The following is a 20,463-nucleotide window of genomic DNA, read 5'->3' as shown; positions in this document are numbered from 1 at the left end:
GACTGCAAGAAAAACACTGACATTGAATTCCATTTGGCTTCTACTTTCCAAAAGTACTTGGTCTATTTAGTATAGGAGAGATATACCAAAATCATCTGGAGAACAGGATTGGGTGATCACAGTACTGGCATGTGGCATAGCACCAAAAGAGCATTGATTCTGATTCATGTTATCAAAGAAAGCATAGAGAAGATTCCTCCAATTTAGTAGAGCATGAGGAAGTTGAAGTAGGAGGGTTGCTGTGAACTCAAGACAAGTCTTGTCTACATAGTAAACTAAGAAAAAGAAAAAGTGTGAGGGATTATGATTTTGGAAAGCAAAGTTTCTACAGCTTCTAAAAGTTTATGCCTTCCTTATACAGCTCTCTCACACCAAACCAATCTCAATAGTCCTCAGGAACTAACCATTAGATTGTGTATATGGAGCATTCTGCTCTTGCTGAATTCTGGCTAATGTATGGAGAGGTTAGCCATGGGACTGCAAAGGAGCTAAACAAAAACATGGTATCATATCAGTGCTAGGCCAGCATATCAACACCATTCTGTGTATGTTAAAGCTCTTCTTCCTAAAAGAGTTCATTTGAGCCTTACATTCATGTGCATTTAATGTAAGTAGTGTCTATCTTCAGCACAGGGGGCAAGGGTTAGGCTTGCCTTTATAATTTGGGCAGGAATCTGTGGTATCCACATAATATGCATGTAAATTCATATCACATAGAAACTATGTTCTTGAGCTGTTTGTCTTATTTCAGAAATTGTGAAATTATTTAATAGAGTAACACTTAAATGAATGTCAGCTCTGCATATGGACTTTATCTTTCTATTCATTTTTCTAGTTTGTTGTCTAGGCAGACATTTTATGTGGTACTATGATGAGACTTGAACAAATTATTCCCTGTCTTAAACTAGAATAAACACTTCTTTCTTCATAGGGGCATCTTTAAGTAAGATCTACAGTCACATCTGTTTATAACAACACACTAAAGCTATCTTGTGCTTATTCTGGCTATATACAAAATCTATAAAGATATCTAATTACTGGTGGTGAATTTTTAATGGAAAGTAAAAATAATCTTCAGATATCTAGGACATTCAAAGTAATCCAATATAAAAGTGCAGATCATGCTTGATGGAGTTCAGTTATCCAAAGAGGCTTATAACAAATCACACTTTATTATTTTGCCAAAGTATCAAATTTAGGAATGCCTATAACTATTTTATACTTTCGGAATTCCTTTGATTGTTACTGACCTATGAAACACTAGACTAGTGTTTCTTAGCCTTAACCACTAAACATTTGTGCAATAGCCCCAATTAAATTGAATCAATTAATTATATTTATTTTAACCTCAAGGTCAATCAGAAGAGATCTTTTATTGTTTAATTATAGATTTAATTACATTCAATCATTGAACTTGAAAAAAAACCCTACAGCACTTAAATCTAATGAGACTCACAGCATTTGTACTACAATGCTGCCATCCTGCCCACATCCCTGAATTACATGGAGATGCAGACAGACAAGAAAGCACAGAGACGGGTCTATGGACAGGACAGGGCCTTGGGCACACTGCCTCTCAGTAGTTTGAAAATCCCAGGTGCCATGTGTTGGCTTTTATCACTTGTTAATATATGTACTTAGATGTTTGTGTTTAGGAACTTGATCACTTTTTTTTTTTTTTTTAATTTTCATGACTTCTTTCCCACTTTGTCCTCAGAAATGATACTGAGATTTTATTGAAGCTGGAAATACACAGCCAAGGGGAAGAGCAAAGTTAAATGCTATACCAAAAAATATTAATACCATAAATACTGAACTTTTCTTTTTTTTTGCTTCATACTGGTCACATGCTTATAAATTATATCTTAATAATTCTGGGGAAAGACATTGTGATGAGATGATGCTTTTACACCACATATAAAGACAGAACTTAAAGAAATATTTGCTCATTTCAGAATGTGCTTCTGTGTTCTGAACTGTGTAATCATCCGCTTTGTACAATTAATGATGGGGCTTTTTTTGTCTTCATTGCCGCCTTATATCTTTGACCATTCTATTAATTATTCATCAGCACTTTGCAGGAATGGGCAGGGTAGGCCTAAGTTTCAACTTATTCATCAGCACTTTGCAGGAATGGGCAGGGTAGGCCTAAGTTTCAACTTTCTCACGTTTTGCTTTAGATCAGCATGGGCATCATTAGAGATATGATTGCCTTGCATAAGCACTGGGCACTTCAAGAGAAGGACCATTTTCTTGGCCTGTTTGCTATTCATGCTTCATATTTAGATGCTGATGCTGTAAGAGCACTTGGTTTTCTTAGTTGCATTTGCAAGTTAATCACTAAGCCAGGGACTGTACTCCAGAGCTGGCTCAGAAAACCCGCTGGGTCCCACTTTGCCTTTGTGCTGTTTCCTGTTTGCATTACCCAGTAGAATAAATGCAAAATTTCCCCAGAGTCATCTGCTACGTCAGTTGTTTACCATGTCTGTCAAGGGCCAAAGACAAAGTACCTCCTTTCTTATGCAAATATTCTTGTTATTCTCATGTAGTAGCTTCAGGAACAAACAAAAACAGGTTTTAACTGAAATGTTCAACAATCTGGCCCTTTGTAAACTGTCTTGTTATTCCATAATCAATGATCAGAGTGAAATTAGGTCAGTATACAAGGGGGGGTGTAGGAATAATCAGTTTTATTCATATTCTGATCTGCACATTGAACTATTTCTACAAAATATTATCTCTTCCCATGATATTAAATAAGAAAGGAAAGCATAAGAAATGTGAAAGAACCCACCAATGACTGGAGACTGGATTCTCTTTACATTGTCTATTAGACTTGTTTATTATTTTAAGCTGGTAAAAAGAGACTTATGATTCGTGTTGAAGAAAGAGTTATTTGTGCTTGATACATTGAAGACACTGTTCAAAAGCATTTTGTCCTTATAAAAGGATGACCCCTGTAGTAATTCTTAGGCAAGGAGGGACAAAATTCAACCAACAAAAAGCATATCTCGCCCCGAGTTCCCCATGATTTCTCCACATATAGCAAAAAAATACACATCAGTAATTCATTGGAACATGCACATAGATGAGCAGTACAGTTTTAGGCTGCTCAGGAAACAAAAGAGGAGGGGTGGGGGAATCAGCATTACCTAAATAAAAGAGAGGTGACTGACACCCTTTCAATTGTCTTAAAACACCAATAAGAGGAGCAATTAAAATATAGTCCTAAATAGTACTAGCTAATGTAGATTACATAAGTATACAATATGATTCAACTAATAGTGCTCTGCCAAGCACGAGCCACCGGTTCTAGTAAACAAGGCCCTGAGCCATTGCTGAGAAAATATTAGCTTCCAATGTCACAAGTTACTTGTATTTCAGTACTGAACGCAAACCAGGTCAAGTGGGCGGGCGGTGTTCTCTAAAAGGTGGCTGTATTAAAGCAAGGAGGCCATTTCCTGTTGTGTGTTTTATGATTTTGGAATTCTCTGTTGGGCATTTGCTTTCTCTACTTTTCCTCCCCTGAGCACTGGTTATCAAAAAAGATTTCAAGGTGCAAGTTGTACATTCCCATCGCAATAGCGTCTCATCTCTTTCCTGAAGAGAGGATTACAATCAGATTCACAATGTTAATTCCTTTCCTCTTCAGGTTTGTCTTACATACATGGACTTCGAAATCATATTGTTGATTAGGAAAAGAAACCTACAAACGAGAGCGCGCGATGCAATCATCCATTTCCTATTGTGCTGTGTGTCTTTCCCATCCCTTCTCCCCTTTCCCTGTAAAGAGCTGTAAAAAATTTAAGGCAGATGAGGTATATTGCTGAAGGAAAAAGTTGTTTTTGAAAAAAAGAACTAAAAAAAAAAAACCCTTTTACTCTGCCCTTCTACTCAAGAAAGACTACTCAACTATAAATCTATTACTAGAAAAAGCAGGAAAGACTTCGTCTGCATGTACCATACTGAGTCTTCTATTTCTAGAATGGCTTTTTGTTAATTTAATTTTAATAGAAAAAATAAGCACCTTAAGCTATGAACACGAAAAGAACTTCATTATTAGTGAGTCCAGAATCCAAACGGAATTAGAGAACACTCACTCAGGCTCTCACTCATTCGCACGAAGGCCAATGCTACTGATTAGAATTGTAAAGTGCTGTCCTTAGTAGAAACACTTGGATACACTGCAGACACTGAAAAATAACCCTCAAGCACATTGTGTTATAGTTCCAAAAATATATTTACAGTCTATTACAAAGATTACAAATGGAAGTGTTCTAGGTGACTGGATTATGCTAATCAAAACTATTTTTACAGATTATTTTTCCTTAGGGACAAAAACATTTTAGTGAAATTAAAATGAGTTTCTCTACTCAATCAAAAAATAAATTAAAATATCAAATAACACTGTACAGTGATTTAAAAAAAGAAAAGAAAAAACGGGTGGGGAGGGGTTTGGGAAGCAATCCATTTGAGTTTTCTATAGCCATCTTTGGTCCTAAATGTGGGAAAACACATTATGTAGCACTGAAAATACCTGTTTCTTTGTGAAGCTCTGCCAGTAAAATAGAAAAATATAGTGCATTTTCAATGTACTCAGAGCCACTACCGAGAAATGTGTATACAAAACAAGACGGTATAAATAAAATGTACAAGTTTTACAAAGGAACATTTACAGATTTTGCTTGTTACCTGTTTGCTTGTTTGTGGATGCCCACATTACCAAACAACACCAATCAGGACCGGTCCCTGGGGTCCTTCTCTCTTAAAATCATTATAAACAGCCCAATTTTCTTTGGAAGTACGACAGTTCGGTGTGGGGTAGTTCATGATTTTTGTAACTTTTGAAAACATTACTCAAATATGTATACATTCCTGAAATATCTATAAAGACACATTTAATTATTGCTTATGAAATTCTAACACAGTAACCAAATAATATGGTTTAATAAATAAGTGGAAACAGAAAAGCTAGACCCTTTCCTTCTTCCTTCTGTGGTAAAAGAGTTTTGATCTAAAAGAGGTGTGTGTGTGTGTGTGTTTGTGTGTGTGTGTGTGTTCATAGATAAAATACCTCTGTTTTGCTTGCTTCTCACTGCAATGGTGATAGTTTCTGCAGCAAATTTGTCTTTGAGTGGTGAGAAGTGAACTGCCCCTTTGATCTTGCTCCAGAGTAACAATAGAAAACGTAATTCTTTACTTTTGTATTTGGACTGCATTCAACAAGAAAGAATACAAAATATAGGTCAACTATTTCTCCTATATTTCTTAATGTCACAAGACTGAAAACTCTTGATGTGCTCAGACTGGGTTGTCACTCATGCTGGAGAACTCCTGCCTGCAGACCCTGCCTTCACCAGCATCTTCGGATGAAGCCTCAGCCTTTTATCATATACACATAAACCTAAAATTTGACTTTTTCTTTATTAAATTCTGTTTAGTAAATCACTCTATAAACAATCTGTTAAAAGTGCCTTATAGTATTTATGGATCATTATTGCTTTTTTTTTTTTTCATTGAAAAGTTAGTATGTTGTCTGATTTAAAAAAAAAAAAAAATCCTACTAAAAAAATACCAGAGCTCTTGGCAACTTGCAATTCTGAACTACCTGCCAATCAGCAAACAATATCAAAACATCACTGGTTTAACAGAACAAAATGACACAGCAAGGGTACCAAAGCCGTGAAGGACAAAGCCATATCCTCAATTCTGTGTGTAGTTTTGTTTTTAAGTTTGAGATTCTTTCAAAGTACCCAGTGTAGTAATGTGTCATAAATTCAACACTAAAAAGGTCCAAAGCTACAAATCATTTTCTAAAACAAAGTCCTTAGGCAGAAAAAACACAGATGGTTCTGGAAAAGAAGAGCCTGAAATCACATATTTAAGGAAAATATTTCATTGATTTTAACAATAAGATCATGATTTTATTTGACAAATATATTCTTTCTTAAATTCTTTATGTACATTTGAAAAAGTCTATAAGATTAAAAAGGAGGTTCGAGAGCTCAAGGTGTTGGGATGTTTTTCAGGTAGTACTTTGTTTATTGTCACTGCTGTGTTCCTGGCCACCAGCGGTGGATCCTAAATTCCCTTTTTGTGTATTCTGGTGGCACTTAGGAGTTCAAGTCTGTAGGTGCTTCTAAAATCTTCTCTTTACTGTAGGAAGGACTCAGTATACCGACTGTCTTCTAGCAGCATTCTATGCATATACTGAAGGCCAGAACTGTTCTCCTGCAGTCTTAAGTCCCACACGAGGGAGAACTGCATGTCACACTTGGATGCCTGTTCCATGTAAATGCAGCATCTGTGCTCGCATAGTCTGGATGCTGCTCATGATCTTCTTTTGGTGGCCAACCAGTGTGATCCCTAAACTCATCACATCACTGAAAAAGACAAGTGCATGCTTATTAGATACATTACAAAGAACCGAGAATGGTCTAAGTGTTCATCAATAAAGTTTTCGGTATACTTTAGGCTAACAGATACCAATGGTGTTTTTGGGTACTGCAATCGTACTCCAAAGATCATATGGGGAACTTTCTTAACAGGTCCTCCTTTGAAAAACTGGATTAACAAAGCTGTCTTTTAATTCACTATACTACTGCTTTTTAACTAATCTGAAATTTTATATAAAAATTGTTTCAACCTTAAAATGTCATTACCAATTTAAAAGTTAATTAAATGTTACTTGAAATGTTGAAAGTTTTAAGTTATTTAACTGGAAAAAATGGGGTGTTCTGATAACGGAAATATTTGCTGGAACCTAGTAAAAACCTCAGAGAGCAATGTTACAAAAAATGTAGAGTGAGCTGAATTCTGTGCTTCTGGGCAGGTATTCCTAACTGTATAATTACTTTCCTTCAATTCAATAGTAAGGATAAAACTGTTACATACATGTAGAATGCTACAGTCACAGCTTAAATGTGCAGTAAATTAATTATAACTATTTTTTATACTATTGTCTTTCCCAATAGCTGGAAATGTTGAGTGTAGATTTTTACAAGTAGCTGAAACATTACAATGATATAATACTATTGTATTGTATGGCAGGTTCTTACAAAAAGCACAGATTTACAGAAACAAAGATTGCTTTGGAAATCCTAGTGTAAACAGGTCAGTGTTCTCCATATGGCTGTTAGGAAAAAAATGGAAGGGGCTACATGGGTATGCTTAACTTCACATGCATGTCATTTCTGAACATATAAAGAAAAAGTATTTGATTGCTAGGCTGAGAGGTCTTGAGGAGAGCTCTGAAGACCATTTAATCAGTGATCAACTAGAACAGAAAACTTAGTTCTTTCAATTTTAAGTTCATAGTAATTTTAAGCTGACTGCAGGAATATTCCCCAATGAATAGGTACCTGAATGATAGCGTGGTTCATAAGGAGAAAGTCCCACTGTGCAGGGTCCAGAGTGCTGGCCATGGAGACAAATTATATATCAAACTCCTGCTGAGTCATTGCAAAGGGTATTTAAATATTCAGCCCTTTAACCTTATCAGTTACAAAATTAACAGGTGACTACTGATTTCATGAACTGGTTAATATGTTGCTAAAAAGATAATTTATGTTTAAAGCACTATTGACATGTAAGCATTTTTAAAAGAAATGCCTTTTCCTTCTAATTTTGTAATCTACAGCCTTTTACTATAGAGAGGATGACCTAGCATGTGAATTTTTGTATTGTACCTAAACAATTCTTAAATACAATGTAACAAGTTTAAACTTACTCAATAGTCATCCTTGCCACAGACTCAAGTGAGTTATAACCTGCTGCTGTGAAGTTATCCTTATACCTTTCCATCTTAATAGCTTGCAACCATTCTCCAACTGAACAAAAGGCAGTGAAGTCAGGAGTACTCTGATCCAGAAGAGGACTTATGGGCCTAGGTAAGAATAAAACACAGAGACAAATATTCTCAGAAATTACCAAAGAAAGATGTCTTGGTACATACAAAAAAAAAAAAAAAAATAGAAAATGATGCCAGATGTTTTAATTGATCTATATAATAACCAAAACCATGTAAGTTATCCAGAAATGATAAATACCTGAACTTAAGGTTTATTGTAAGTGTGCTCACTGAACTGTGTCTGTGACATGCTCATAAACACTATATAGATTGAAGATGCCTGCAACAGTCATATTTGTTCATTGGCTTTTTCACAAGTAGCTGAGAGTAATGGAAGTATAACTGGCTGTCTCCTAACTTACCCAGGACACCAGGGTGCTATTCAGAGCATTAAAAATTCTCTGTTTTGATGACATACTGGGAGTCCCATGGAGATAATAGACCCCTATGAGTACAGCCCACAGCAGCAAGCTTACCTGCAGCTGAAGCTGAAAATGCCCTGCTGTGCCCTGTGCTAGGAGTGACAGGTCAGCTTATAATCTGTATCTAGCATGGCATATGCTCAGTTACTTCTTTTAATTTCTAATTTCACAGAAGCATTTTAGCAAAAAACAAAGCAAATCAATAAATTAGAATATAATAATATGCCAAAGCTAGAACCACATGATCAAAGCTAGATAATGACAATGCACGCCTGAAATCATGCACTCTCGCCTGATCACAAAACCTAGCCAACCCAGAAGATTTTCTGAGAAAGACATCTGGTGCTACCAGAAGTTCTAAGAACAGGCTAGTCTAATAACAATGAATGAATTTCTTTAAATACTAATTAAAGTAAACCATATGAAAAAAAGCCAATAAAAAACTTTGTAAACAAAGCATTTTAGTATGGATTTATGGTTTAACACAGACATCAATTTGTATTGGATTGAATCTAAGGAGACAAATGGTTTATGTGAATATTTTTATTTCACTCTGTTCTATCTCACTGGAGATTTCTTACCTACTACAAGTTCCCAGGGGTGTTTTCAGACTACTTGGGTTTCGAATCATTTTGTCTAGAATTCCGACTATCTGCTCAAACTTTGGCCTTTCTGCCCGTTCTTTCTGCCAACAATCCAACATCAGCTGGTGAAGACCAGCTGGGCAGTCCATGGGTGCTGGTAAACGATACCCTTCTTCTATTGCTTTTATGACCTGAGAGCCAAAAGGACATTAAAAATATTACCAGTCGAGCTGCACTTGAAATGAAATGAACTGCTTGGAAGGCAAAATGATTTATCCAGATAAGAGTGAAACATACTGCTTACAAAAACAAAAATCTTTTTTTTCTTTCCAAAACAGGCATCAATATATTAAGCGTGTTATTATGGGGTCCATGAGGTGCAGGATATGATGACATTTCCTAGTTAATTCAGCAACAGGGGACGGCAATTAAGTTCACACAGGGTGCAAGAAATGGAAATATTTTTTAATGCCACCCCAGAGGTTTTCAAAAGGGGACATATTATGGAACTCTCTTAGCTAAATATAGTTGTAAGAATGCACATGTGCATAGAAGTAAAAGATAATGAAAGTGGAAAAGGAAATTGAGTTACTGAAATTAAGCCAAAGAGTTTCATTTCTTGATGAGGGCTGATGACACCTGTAGAGGACGAGATCACACTATGTGAGTGTGCTGTGTCAGGATATACTATCGAACACACGGTTCTCTTAACAACTATCAAGGTTACTGTTTCGGGTGATGTGGTGCTAGAGCTTGCTGGACAGTTAGTTCTCGTCCATGAAAGGTGGCTGGATTCCTTCCTCCCTCCACATTTACCTACTTGCCAGTAGAAAGTGGAAAGCAACAAGCATAGAGAAAGGTTCAGAGTAGAAAACCAAGAAGAGGTTTTAGTCAAGGCTTAATGGTTCATCATGCTGGTTTAAATTTTTTTTTTACCACAGACAATTTATGTATAAATAACATCCAGGGGGAATTATCACATTAAGTTTGAATATTAATTAAAAATATAAAATATGTGTGCAAAAACATTTCTGTAAAGACATTAGAGAGCTTAAGTTTTTATCATCAATGTTCTTAGTTATATGAAAAGGAAAAAATGATCTTAAAAATCTAAATTCATTATTAATCTGAACAACATAGGAAGGATAATAGGAATGTAAGCAATACCAATAAGGGCTTTAAAAAATAAACAATATTACCCAAGAAGAACTACAATCCCTTTTCACTGCCTAACATGAAGGTATTAAAATTTTAAGAAAAATCTGTGGGTGTAAAGACAAATGTTTATAGATTGCTTTTAGGGATTATGCTGATTTAGTATATTATTTGTTGTAGTTTCTCTTCCAGTAACCATAACTTATTTTTGCAACAGACAGAACCACTACACAAAACTACAACCGATCAAAATGCAGAGTTGAACAGCCTAGTTACAAAGGATACAGCTACAATACACTCCCATAATAACGAGGGTTCTGAAAGATTGTAAGATACAGAAGACCAGGGAGTTTGCTGTGAGATTCTCTCGCCCAATAATGTCAGTAGTCCCACACAAAAAGTTTCACCAACGTGACTCCTTAAACATGAACTGACCAAGAATGACATCAATAAACATGTTATAGTAGATGGGCAAAAGCCCGTGAGTCACCAACCTTACACAAAGCACTACAGGCAACAGAGGAAAGCTAAGAGTGGAAGGTAGTGGCTTTCCCCCAGGAAAGAGCACACCAAGTGGTTGTCTAGTGCTAAACTGTCAGCCTTGAAAACACATATACAAGTATTTAGGAATATATGTGTATATATTATACATATATGCATGTAATAACAACTGAGAAAAAAGAGGCCATGTATTTAAAGGAGAGTGTGGAGATGTATATAGAAGAATTTGGAGGAAGAAAAGGAAAGGGATAAATGTTGTAAATATATTATACTCCCCAAAATAAAATTAAAACTTTAAGAAAAAAGAAATTCTGGAAAAGAAACCACACAAAACTGACCTTGAGTTTTTTGAAGAAAATAAAGGCAGATAGAGTTAAACAAATAACTGACATCAATAAATGGTAATGACCTTGACAGGTTTAGAGACATTTGTCCATAAGATGTATGTTCTCTTTTAGGAATAGCACACTAAAACATATGTAAGTTGGAGGGTAAAAATAAATTATGTAACTAGAATCAACATTTTTACGAAAAAAGTCTATTATATATGTGAAAAACAAAGATGAGTCCATTTTGTAATTTAAGAAACATATGCACGAGTACATTATAAGGTAAAAAGGTAAATAAATTTTGTCATTTTTTAAAAAGTGCTAACTACAAAATTCTAGTGCCAAATCTTTGCAAATTACACAGTTGTCTATATTTTATCAGTTTACTACAAATCTCTGCCCACAGTTTTTGTATGTTTATTACACTCTATTAATTTCAGTTCGAATGTGTCGCTTTCCCTTCAGTCTTCTCCTGTTTCATCTAGTGGCACTTTTGAGTTGTCCCAGTCAGAAAGTCGAGCATGGTATTATACTTTCTCTTCTATGCATAGGCAATTCCTTAGCCCTTTTTCATGGTTCTGAGTCCTGAAATAGTATACGCTAAGTATTACGAAAATAATTGCTTACTTTCTGTAAAGCACAATTATGGTCTCAGGGTAAGTCTTCACAAAGTCTTGTTTGTTTCTGTAAGTACTGATTATTTCTGAACAACACTAAAAACATTAACCAGTGGTGACTGTGAGTACTAACAGAGGTTATATGAGAGTTGATGATACCCAATGGCAAGTACACTGGAAACAGTCCTCAGAACTACTTCTCTATCATACTATTTATCCCACAGGCAAATATACATAAATGGTATCTCTACACAGTTATGTGTATATATAACAAATATATGTACATATACACATGGAATCGTATTTTTAAGTTTTATTTATTTTTTTATTTTATGCAGGTGGGGGTTTTACCTGCATGTATGTATGAGTAGCATTGTGCATGCCAAAGAGGGTTTTGGTCCCCCTGAAAGCAAAGATATAGAAAGTTGTGAGATATATGTACTTGGAATTGAACCCAGGTTCTCTTCAAGAGCCGTAAGTGCAATTAATCACTGGGCTATAACAAAATGTTACCCAAATTCAAGTGACAATGTTGTTCTTGGAATCAAGTGTTGAATGTAAAACACTTTAGAGGAAAGTAAATGTACTTTTGAAAAAATCTAGGCTAAGTGATTTAAACAGTGGCATAACTTGTGAAATGTAAATAACTTCCAAAATTGTATGCATTAAAATGACCACATAATTAATACTTGGGAAAATATTTTTTCCCACTGGAAGTGTGGCTTCCCATGTGCCCAAGGTTGCTTATATTGAACACATAATATTCTTCTAATTTCACAAAATTTCACTTCAATATCTATAGCATTAGGTCAGTTCTCCTCACCTCCTCTACTGCCTAATCAGTTTCCCCATATGCACTTCTTTAGGCTGCCTCACAAGAATACTGTAAGAAGAAATATCTATTTTTCCTTATGTTCAAAACCATCTTAAAAATAAAATTCCCGGAGTTCCACCTGGGGTTTGGCCATGGATCTCCACATCTGCTTCCATCAGACACTGGATGAGAGTTCTATCATGACAGCCAGGGTATTTAGCCATCTGATCACCATACCAGGCTGGGCTGATTCCCCAGGGAGACCTTGTGTTGGAGGAGGTGGGAATGGGGGGTGTATTGGGGGGAAAGGCTGGGGGTGGGAAGAGGGAGGATGGGAGAATCTGTGGCTGATATGTAAAACTAAGTTAATTATAAAATAAAAAAAATAAAAATAAAATTCTTTCATGATCCTTCTGGCATGAGACTCCTCAACAGGGCTCCAAGCTTTCATGATGCCTTTTAGGATTCTTGAGCTTAGAATCCCATGTATGGTCAGAACTTTGGGACAAGGAAGTAAGTACCACTAAATCCCTTACAGGAAGGAAAGAGTTAATGAACTTTTGTAGGTATCCCATTCATTCTAGAAACTTACTAAGTCTACTGTTGTTGTAGAGAAAAACACTGACGTCAGTGGGAAACAAAACATCTTTGAATGTTTAAAGATATAGTGGGGAACACATTCAGAGCAGTGGTAGCAGAGTACAAAACTTCAATATGTCCTAGCACGAGACTTTACTTTGGACCCAGATGTTTTGTTCCCATTGACAATGTTAGCCACTAGTAGAGGTGGCATCAGAGATTCTGGGATGCAACTCCATTTAGAGCAGCTTGGCATAACTCAGCTTTTAACCTTTGACAATGAACTGGTCAAGATACTTGTTGAAGCTGATGTTCAGGGTTCTGAAGTTTTTATTTTGTGAGCTTACCAGTTAAGGACACAGCTCACAATTATAGTAAATATATATCAAATTTCTACTAGATGATTAATGTGCCTTTGAACTGGAATTTTCTTATTTGAATTGTTAAAGAAACCATTTTAAGCAAATACTATTATTATACTGACTTTAGAGGTAAAGAATTTAAACCGCATAAAGTGTCCAAATCCCACAGTTGTTAGGGAAGACAGAATTAGATGTAGGTGATGACTGAAATCCATGGGGATATAAACTACTTTACATTTCCAGTGAGGAGACTAAGAGTGTTTTTTCCAAGTACTTACATATTCTTATAAACAATGAAGCATGCAGATTAAGTGGCTTATGATTTCAGTGAATTTACTGAAAATATATCTGTTGTGGATATCACTCTATATAAATAAAATGCTGATTGGCCAGTAACCAGGCAGGAAGTATAGGCGGGACGAGCAGAAAAGAAAATTCTGGGAACAGGAAGACTGAGTCAGGAGATGCCAGCCTGCTGTCCAAGGAGCAGCATGTAAACGCAACAGATAAAGCCACGGAATGCATGGAGACATGTAGATTAACAAAAATGGGCTGAGTTTAAGCGTAAGAGCTAGTCAGTGGTAGGCCTGAGCAGTTTAATATATAATCTTCTGAGTGATTATTTTAAGCAGTTGCAGTGTCTGTGGTACTGGACAGGTCTGGAAAAAACTTCAGCTCCACGCATCTCCTCAAATTCCGAGAAGCCTGTTGGGTTTGCCTACATGGATCTGTCCTCACTCCTCTATTGGAGATGACCACTTCAGTGCACACTATGATATTACTATATATCAAATTTAGCACTACAGTGTCTTCTCATTACTACAATATGGCCATCGGAGTTAAGAGAAAAAATACACAGGCCTGTTGCTGACAGGTCTATATTAACTCAAGATGGGGTACAGCATGACTGGTCCCTGTGTTTGCTTACCATTCAGTTTCACTTCATTACCTCTGTATGCAACTAAATATGGTGAACTTCATTTGTGGGATTTTTGCTAAACAATACAGGAAAAATTTTAATTTTGTTTCTATTTTAATATAAAAATATAAAGCCATAGAACCAGCGGTGACTTTTAAAAGGCAAAAGTTGAAGGGGCATAAATTACTCCCCCAAATAAATTTAGGCATTTGCATATTATATTTTCAAAGCTCTTATTGTTTAATTTTACGTGTATGAACATGTCTCTGCATGTATATATGTGCACAACATTTATCCGTGGAGGCAAAAAGAGGGTGTTAGAATCCTGGAACTGCAGTTACAGGTGTTTATGAGTTGCCCTATGTGCTTGCAGGGAACTGAACCTCGATCTTCTGCAAGCATATCAGGAGATGTGGACCTCTGAGGCATATATGCTTGTCCTTAAATGACCTTTTAACAATGGATTTAAGAAATCACACTTATGAAAGTTTATTCTTTTCAAACCACACTTACAACTACCTAGCAGTGAAATGGATAATTTATCTGCCTTGTGCTCTGATTAAAATAGTAACAAAACAACACCAATGAAACTTTCTTGAGTACTATTAAAAGAAAAATAATTACATAGTAATATTAAAATTTCATTATTTGAAAATAAATACTTCATTTTGACCAATCAATCCACTTTAAAGACAGCTTCTATGAAGGTCAAGAGAATGTTTTCAAACTTTGCAAGAATCCTTATAGCACCCGTAAACACATAATGATTTTTCTTTGAAAGACCATTAAATAAAAGTCAAGTATCTATATATTTCTCTGAAAAATGAAAGTTGGAAATGTATTGGGAAAGCTTAAACTTTTGATTTCATTAACACATGTTAAACTACTTCCATTGCATTGAATTTCCAGAAAGTTACAGTTATCTGAATATAAAAAAAGGTTATTCAAATGCTTATGAAGTGATAAGCTGTTTGATTATATTTGGCCATGTAAATACCTATTTTCTTGTTCCATATTCTTGTTTTCTTCTGTGTCCAGAGTGACATCGGACTGCTACCAAAACCACTGACTCTTTTGCCACCCACACCCTTTCTGTTTCCTTATTGTGAGTACTGACATTTCATTTCATATCCCATTCAGCCTAGATGTTTGTAGATTTACCTAGGAATATAACTGTAAATTTACATCTTGTTTACATGGTGTCTTATGAAAAGTCTTTTAATATCCAATGCATTTGAAATTTGTGGCCTTTCTAAAATACCTCACAGTTGCCTACCAGATAACTTTAAGCAATCCAAAGTAATTCAGTTCATTTGCAAAATCTATCCAGAGGGCTGTGGAATTAACTCAATGGCAGGGCACTTGAATATATGATAAAGTCTGATCAGAGAAACCATCTCTGGAAATGCAATATATTCCTGTGCTCAGAGAAGGCCCCTATGCTGTGGGAATCCACAGTTCTATCAACTGGCTAGAAACTTTGGTCAGACTCCAGAAGGGAACCTTTTCTCTTGAAAAGAAAAATAAAATCATTTTTATCTCAACTTCAACATTGAAAATGAAGCATGATTGCTTAAATAATATATCAATGTTTAACTTTAAGACAAAGAATGCTCCAATAAGAATATGAATATAAATTTCTCTTTAAAAACTCAGTATGTAGATAATCTTTTGTATTACAAAAACCCATGCCCAAATTGAATTCAGACCTTCATGATGAAAAAGTTAAAATGCTGGTGCTAAACCCTGAAGTCAAAACTAAACCTCATTCCAGCTATAATATTATTTGATCAACAAAAATATTTTTGTTAAAACAAGTCTTTATTTGTGATGTTTATTTTAAAGAAGAACAAAAATAGGGTAATTTCCAAACTTAAAATGAATATTTTTCCTTCTCCAGCACTTCTGTCATTTTTGTAAGTTAGGTAAACTCTGAGTTTAAGTAATCTTACATTCCTGTCAATCCTTTTCCATTTGAAACAAGTATGAAAGGAAGGTGTCAGAAGAGATGAAACTCTATGGAGTATCTAGGGATGTAAATATTCCCTTTCTCTGCCCCAAGGATTTGTTTGCCATATTTTGACAGTCCATGAAATCTTTGACGCTGAAACCTGTCAAATATTAGCAACTCTGCCCCTGCCAAAAAGAAGCATCATTTAGACTTTGTCTCTGAAACATTACCAACAAAACAAAAACAGGAAAAAGCTAATCACTCAATTCAAAATACCAAACAGTATAAATGATTAAAAGCCTCCTTCTTTCCAGGCATACATCTTTAAGTTAGTGCAGAGATCTGCAGCACCACAAAGCACTGCCCCCATGTAGAGCCTGTGACTTTAAAAGCCACAGGAACTTGCTATTGGTAACTAGAAATTACAAAGATACTGATGTAACAAAAATACCTGAATTTTAGCTGTAGCTGATTCCTAATCTTGCCTATGTCTATATCACATTAGGAAATACAACGTTGCTTCATTTGCTAGTGGCTTTCTTTTTCTAAATGGCAGTTAAGAGATTCCTGTTCTGCTACAGTGTTTTTACCCAACTCTTTAGGAACTTCCCTTTGTACCATTATCATCATTAAGGAGGAACTATCATTTTTAGTACTATTGTTCTGATAAAAATGGAAAAAATGAGAAAGTAATCATTCTAAATAAAAAATAAAATAAAACCAAGAGAATCTCAAATTCATGAAAATTATTATCATCATTAGCACTACTAAAGACGGCAAGCTAGGAAATTTTGTTTTTATAAATTTACAGAAAGGTATCCCTAATGAGCCATCAACTATGTTACACTAGAAGTGGATGTGAAAGTGTGAGTCTTGTCTGTACAAGGAATCACTTACATCTTGATTCGACATGTCCCAGTAAGGTCGCTCTCCGTAAGACATTACTTCCCACATGACAATCCCATAGCTCCACACATCACTGGCTGAAGTGAATTTCCGGTATTGAATGGCTTCAGGTGCAGTCCACCTTACTGGAATTTTCCCACCCTGTTATAAAAAGAAGTTGACATTTTAAATAGGCACAGTGACTTATATATCATTTATGGGCTCACCATCGGCTATGTTAAATGTTTCTACATGAGTTGACAGCCCAGCAGCAGCAGGTCTGTGAACCTTGAACTTCTCTGTACTCGAAGTTACCAATCTTTCTATTAGGCTCTCATTACGTGCTCATTTCTAAGGCAACTGTATTTAATGGACCTTGTGTGGTGTCACGGTAAGAGTCTAATGAATAGATAATGATAAATTAGAGTACATTGCCAGTAAAGTGGAGTGAAAAATGGGATATTTAAGTAAATTTTCACATAAGCCTTCTTTTTTGTCTAATACCATAAAAGCTATGTGTTAGCATACTCATTCTTTTGGAAATTTTATTAGATATGATTGTATTTACTGTTGTGATAATAAACTAGTAACTAGATGTTGTTGAATTTAACTGCATAATAATTACATAGTGTAAGTCCAGTGCAGTAAAACACCAGGGTAAGATGTCAGGCTATCACTATTCTTTTGCTTTCTGGTTTTATATGTAGATTGTAATATTAAGAATACCAATGTCCTCAAATGAACAAAAACAACAACAACAAAAAGCTGAGGTTAATTTGCATGTTCACTGGTGTTTAATTTTACATTAAGCCCTTCTTGCTTGCTTGGAATATCTTAGGTATTAAAGGTACAATAACACGTGTTTTCTTACAGTAGTTGTATAGACAGCTTCGGGATCATCTTCTATAACCCGGGACAGGCCAAAATCTGACACTTTACAAACAAGATTGCTGTTGACAAGAATGTTGCGAGCCGCAAGGTCCCTGTGAACATATCCCATATCAGCTAAATATCTCATCCCGGCGGCGATTCCTCTCAGCATGCCTACTAACTGGATGACTGTAAACTGCCCATCATGTTTCTGCAGGAAGACAAAACAAAAAAGTCTACTTAGTGGTACTTCAAAGGGGACAAGATCACCAGGGAAAAAAATGTATGCATGCCTGTAATTTACTATTGTATAATAGGAAGTGTTAGTTAATTTTCTGTATATTATGGATAATTATTGGGGAAATAGCACATGCTGGTTGAGATGATAGTCAATAATTTGATAGATTTGTGCTAATACCTAGTTATTTGTATACATTTGTTATTTTCATGATAACTGATAATAAATGGCTATTATAAATATCCACTTGTTTATCTGATAAATTTCAGCCAAGGCTAGGAAATAGAATTTCCAACAAATAAACTCTGATAGGTAGGTGTTCCCTACATGCCAAAACATGTATATAAACAGTCTAAGAATGCATAGAGCAAGGGATCTACATGTATTGTTTATTCTCCAAACAGCAGAAAAGAAAATGGGTCAAACTGTGATTTAAAATATTGAAAAATTAGGAAAGAAAATGTTTAGCAGTGGCTGATTTTACTTTCTTTCATCCCTTTGGTAGTGTTGCTGGTAGCCACACAACTCTCAACAACTACCCCACAGCAGTGTAAAAGCCTACAGTGTTGAGAGACCTTCACAACCCAACTGGCCACCATCCAGTCCTAAACAGATACAGACATGCTACATGGAGGACGTGGGTTTGAAAATGTGGATTTGCTGGGCATTACTTCAGAAAACTGGATACTTCACATATCATAGTGACATGACAATTAGGATCCCTCTAATTCATTTCCTTGTTTATAACTGTGAGTTAAATGTGCCATTGTAGATCCCATAAAGAAGACATTAAAAGAATTCTCACTCTAGCGATTTTCTCTTTCCATTTGGAAAATGTTAACATGCCCATCTTCTGAATAGACAAGATTTCTACAGTAAAAATATGTTTGGTCATAATTAAGGATTTATAGAAGCATCACATACCATTCATTACAAATTATTTGCTGCCCTGTAATAGGCACTTAAGTTGCACTGCTCTGGGATATCCTCTATACCTCAAGTAACAATATTAATAAGCCATTTTTATTAAATATACTAATTTAACCAAGTCTAGAACTGTGATTTTTCAAAGATAATTTTCTGACTTCATACAGTTTACACATTTACACTGTGAAACAAAGTTCACCAACTTGCACCTCTCTCAGGCACAAGTCTAGGTGCATGGGAGAATGATATGGGAACTCACCCTGAGAAACGCATCCAGGGCTCCATTTTCCATGAACTCTATCACGATCATGACGGGCTTCCCTAATTAGAGTAAAGAATAGGGAAAAAAATGGTTTTTCACAATCTATGACCTACACTTGAGAATTTCTCATGCTTTCACCCCACTCTCACTCTACATTCCCCCAAACCAACCCATGATCCACTTTGGAGAATCTGAGAGGGTTAGGAGGGAGCGTTTCTAACCATAGGACTAAGCTCAGGCAGGCATGCAATGTGGAATGTGGTCACAATCCACTAAGCCACAGGCACTGCCTGCCCTTTTCACTTCTAGCTTGTGAGCCACAATAATAAAAAAACAAACAAACAAAAAAGTGAAACTTTATGTAAAATGGAGAGGAGCTGCATCACTTTTATGGCTTTTGAACATAAACACAAACATTAATAAGTCACCCTAGCCCTGAGATTTATTCTTCAAATCTAATCCCATGTTTTCCTTGATTATATTCTACAGTAGCAGCAAAAATAATTGTTTTTATTAGCTACACACTAATAAAAATCAGAAATGCAGTGTTCATAATTTGATATTTAGTTGTATGTGCCATGTTACTAATTTCCAGCACATTCTATGTAATAAGTGAAGCATATCACCGGTGTCTACCTCTTGTAACAACCCCTTCCAAATGGACGACATTTGGGTGGTCAAACTGCCCCATGATGCTTGCTTCGCATAAAAAGTCCCTCCTTTGTTTTTCTGTGTAGCCAACTTTTAGGGTTTTTATGGCCACTGCAACGTCTCTTTTCCCTGGAAGTTTCAAACGACCACTGCAAACTTCTCCAAATTCTCCTGAAGTAAAAGAACAAGCAGGCATGTTTTAATTGCTGAAATTGTTCAGGTTTTCACAGAAAAGGGATTATAATATTTAAAATAAGTTTTAATTAATAAAGCATTTTTTTCTAAGTGCAAATAAATGCATTCAAATTGATGGGGAATTTTTATTTCCCATGGGCAATGAGTCAGTTTATGAAATGAAGAGTAAAACAAAATTAAAATTGGAGACACACTTTTGTTCATTCATAGCAGAAAGCTTTGCTAAACATCTGTTACATAGGCTGTCACTGTCAGTTAGAAGAACAGACACTCTTTCAGAGTCACCCTTTAGATCAGAAGTACCTACTCACGAGAGCATCAGGGCACATTACCAAATGCAACCATTGTGATTG

The 20,463-nt window shown here is 35.7% G+C and overlaps 1 protein-coding gene across 5 annotated transcripts in view; it reads right to left on the bottom strand.

Moving 5' to 3' along the window:
* Positions 1-2,812: 2,812 nt before the first annotated feature.
* The window catches only part of Epha7 (EPH receptor A7), a 152,518-nt gene continuing 134,867 nt past the window's right edge, over positions 2,813-20,463 (bottom strand). For all 5 annotated transcript variants that reach the window (XM_036177579.1, XM_036177580.1, XM_036177581.1 and 2 more), the window contains exons 11-17: positions 19,901-20,086; positions 19,262-19,323; positions 17,839-18,048; positions 16,980-17,129; positions 8,853-9,046; positions 7,730-7,885; positions 2,813-6,383 (exon numbers count right to left, since the gene is read on the bottom strand). In XM_036177579.1, coding sequence (XP_036033472.1) covers positions 6,269-6,383; positions 7,730-7,885; positions 8,853-9,046; positions 16,980-17,129; positions 17,839-18,048; positions 19,262-19,323; positions 19,901-20,086 — 1,073 coding nt within the window. In that variant the 3' untranslated portion in view covers positions 2,813-6,268. The remainder of the gene's footprint in view (positions 6,384-7,729; positions 7,886-8,852; positions 9,047-16,979; positions 17,130-17,838; positions 18,049-19,261; positions 19,324-19,900; positions 20,087-20,463) is intronic.

Source organism: Onychomys torridus, chromosome 2 (genome assembly GCF_903995425.1).
Source record: "Onychomys torridus chromosome 2, mOncTor1.1, whole genome shotgun sequence".
In the NCBI taxonomy this organism is placed as follows: domain Eukaryota; kingdom Metazoa; phylum Chordata; class Mammalia; order Rodentia; family Cricetidae; genus Onychomys; species Onychomys torridus.
Note: the sequence above shows the minus strand (reverse complement) of the source record. Positions and strands in the feature narration are given on the sequence as shown.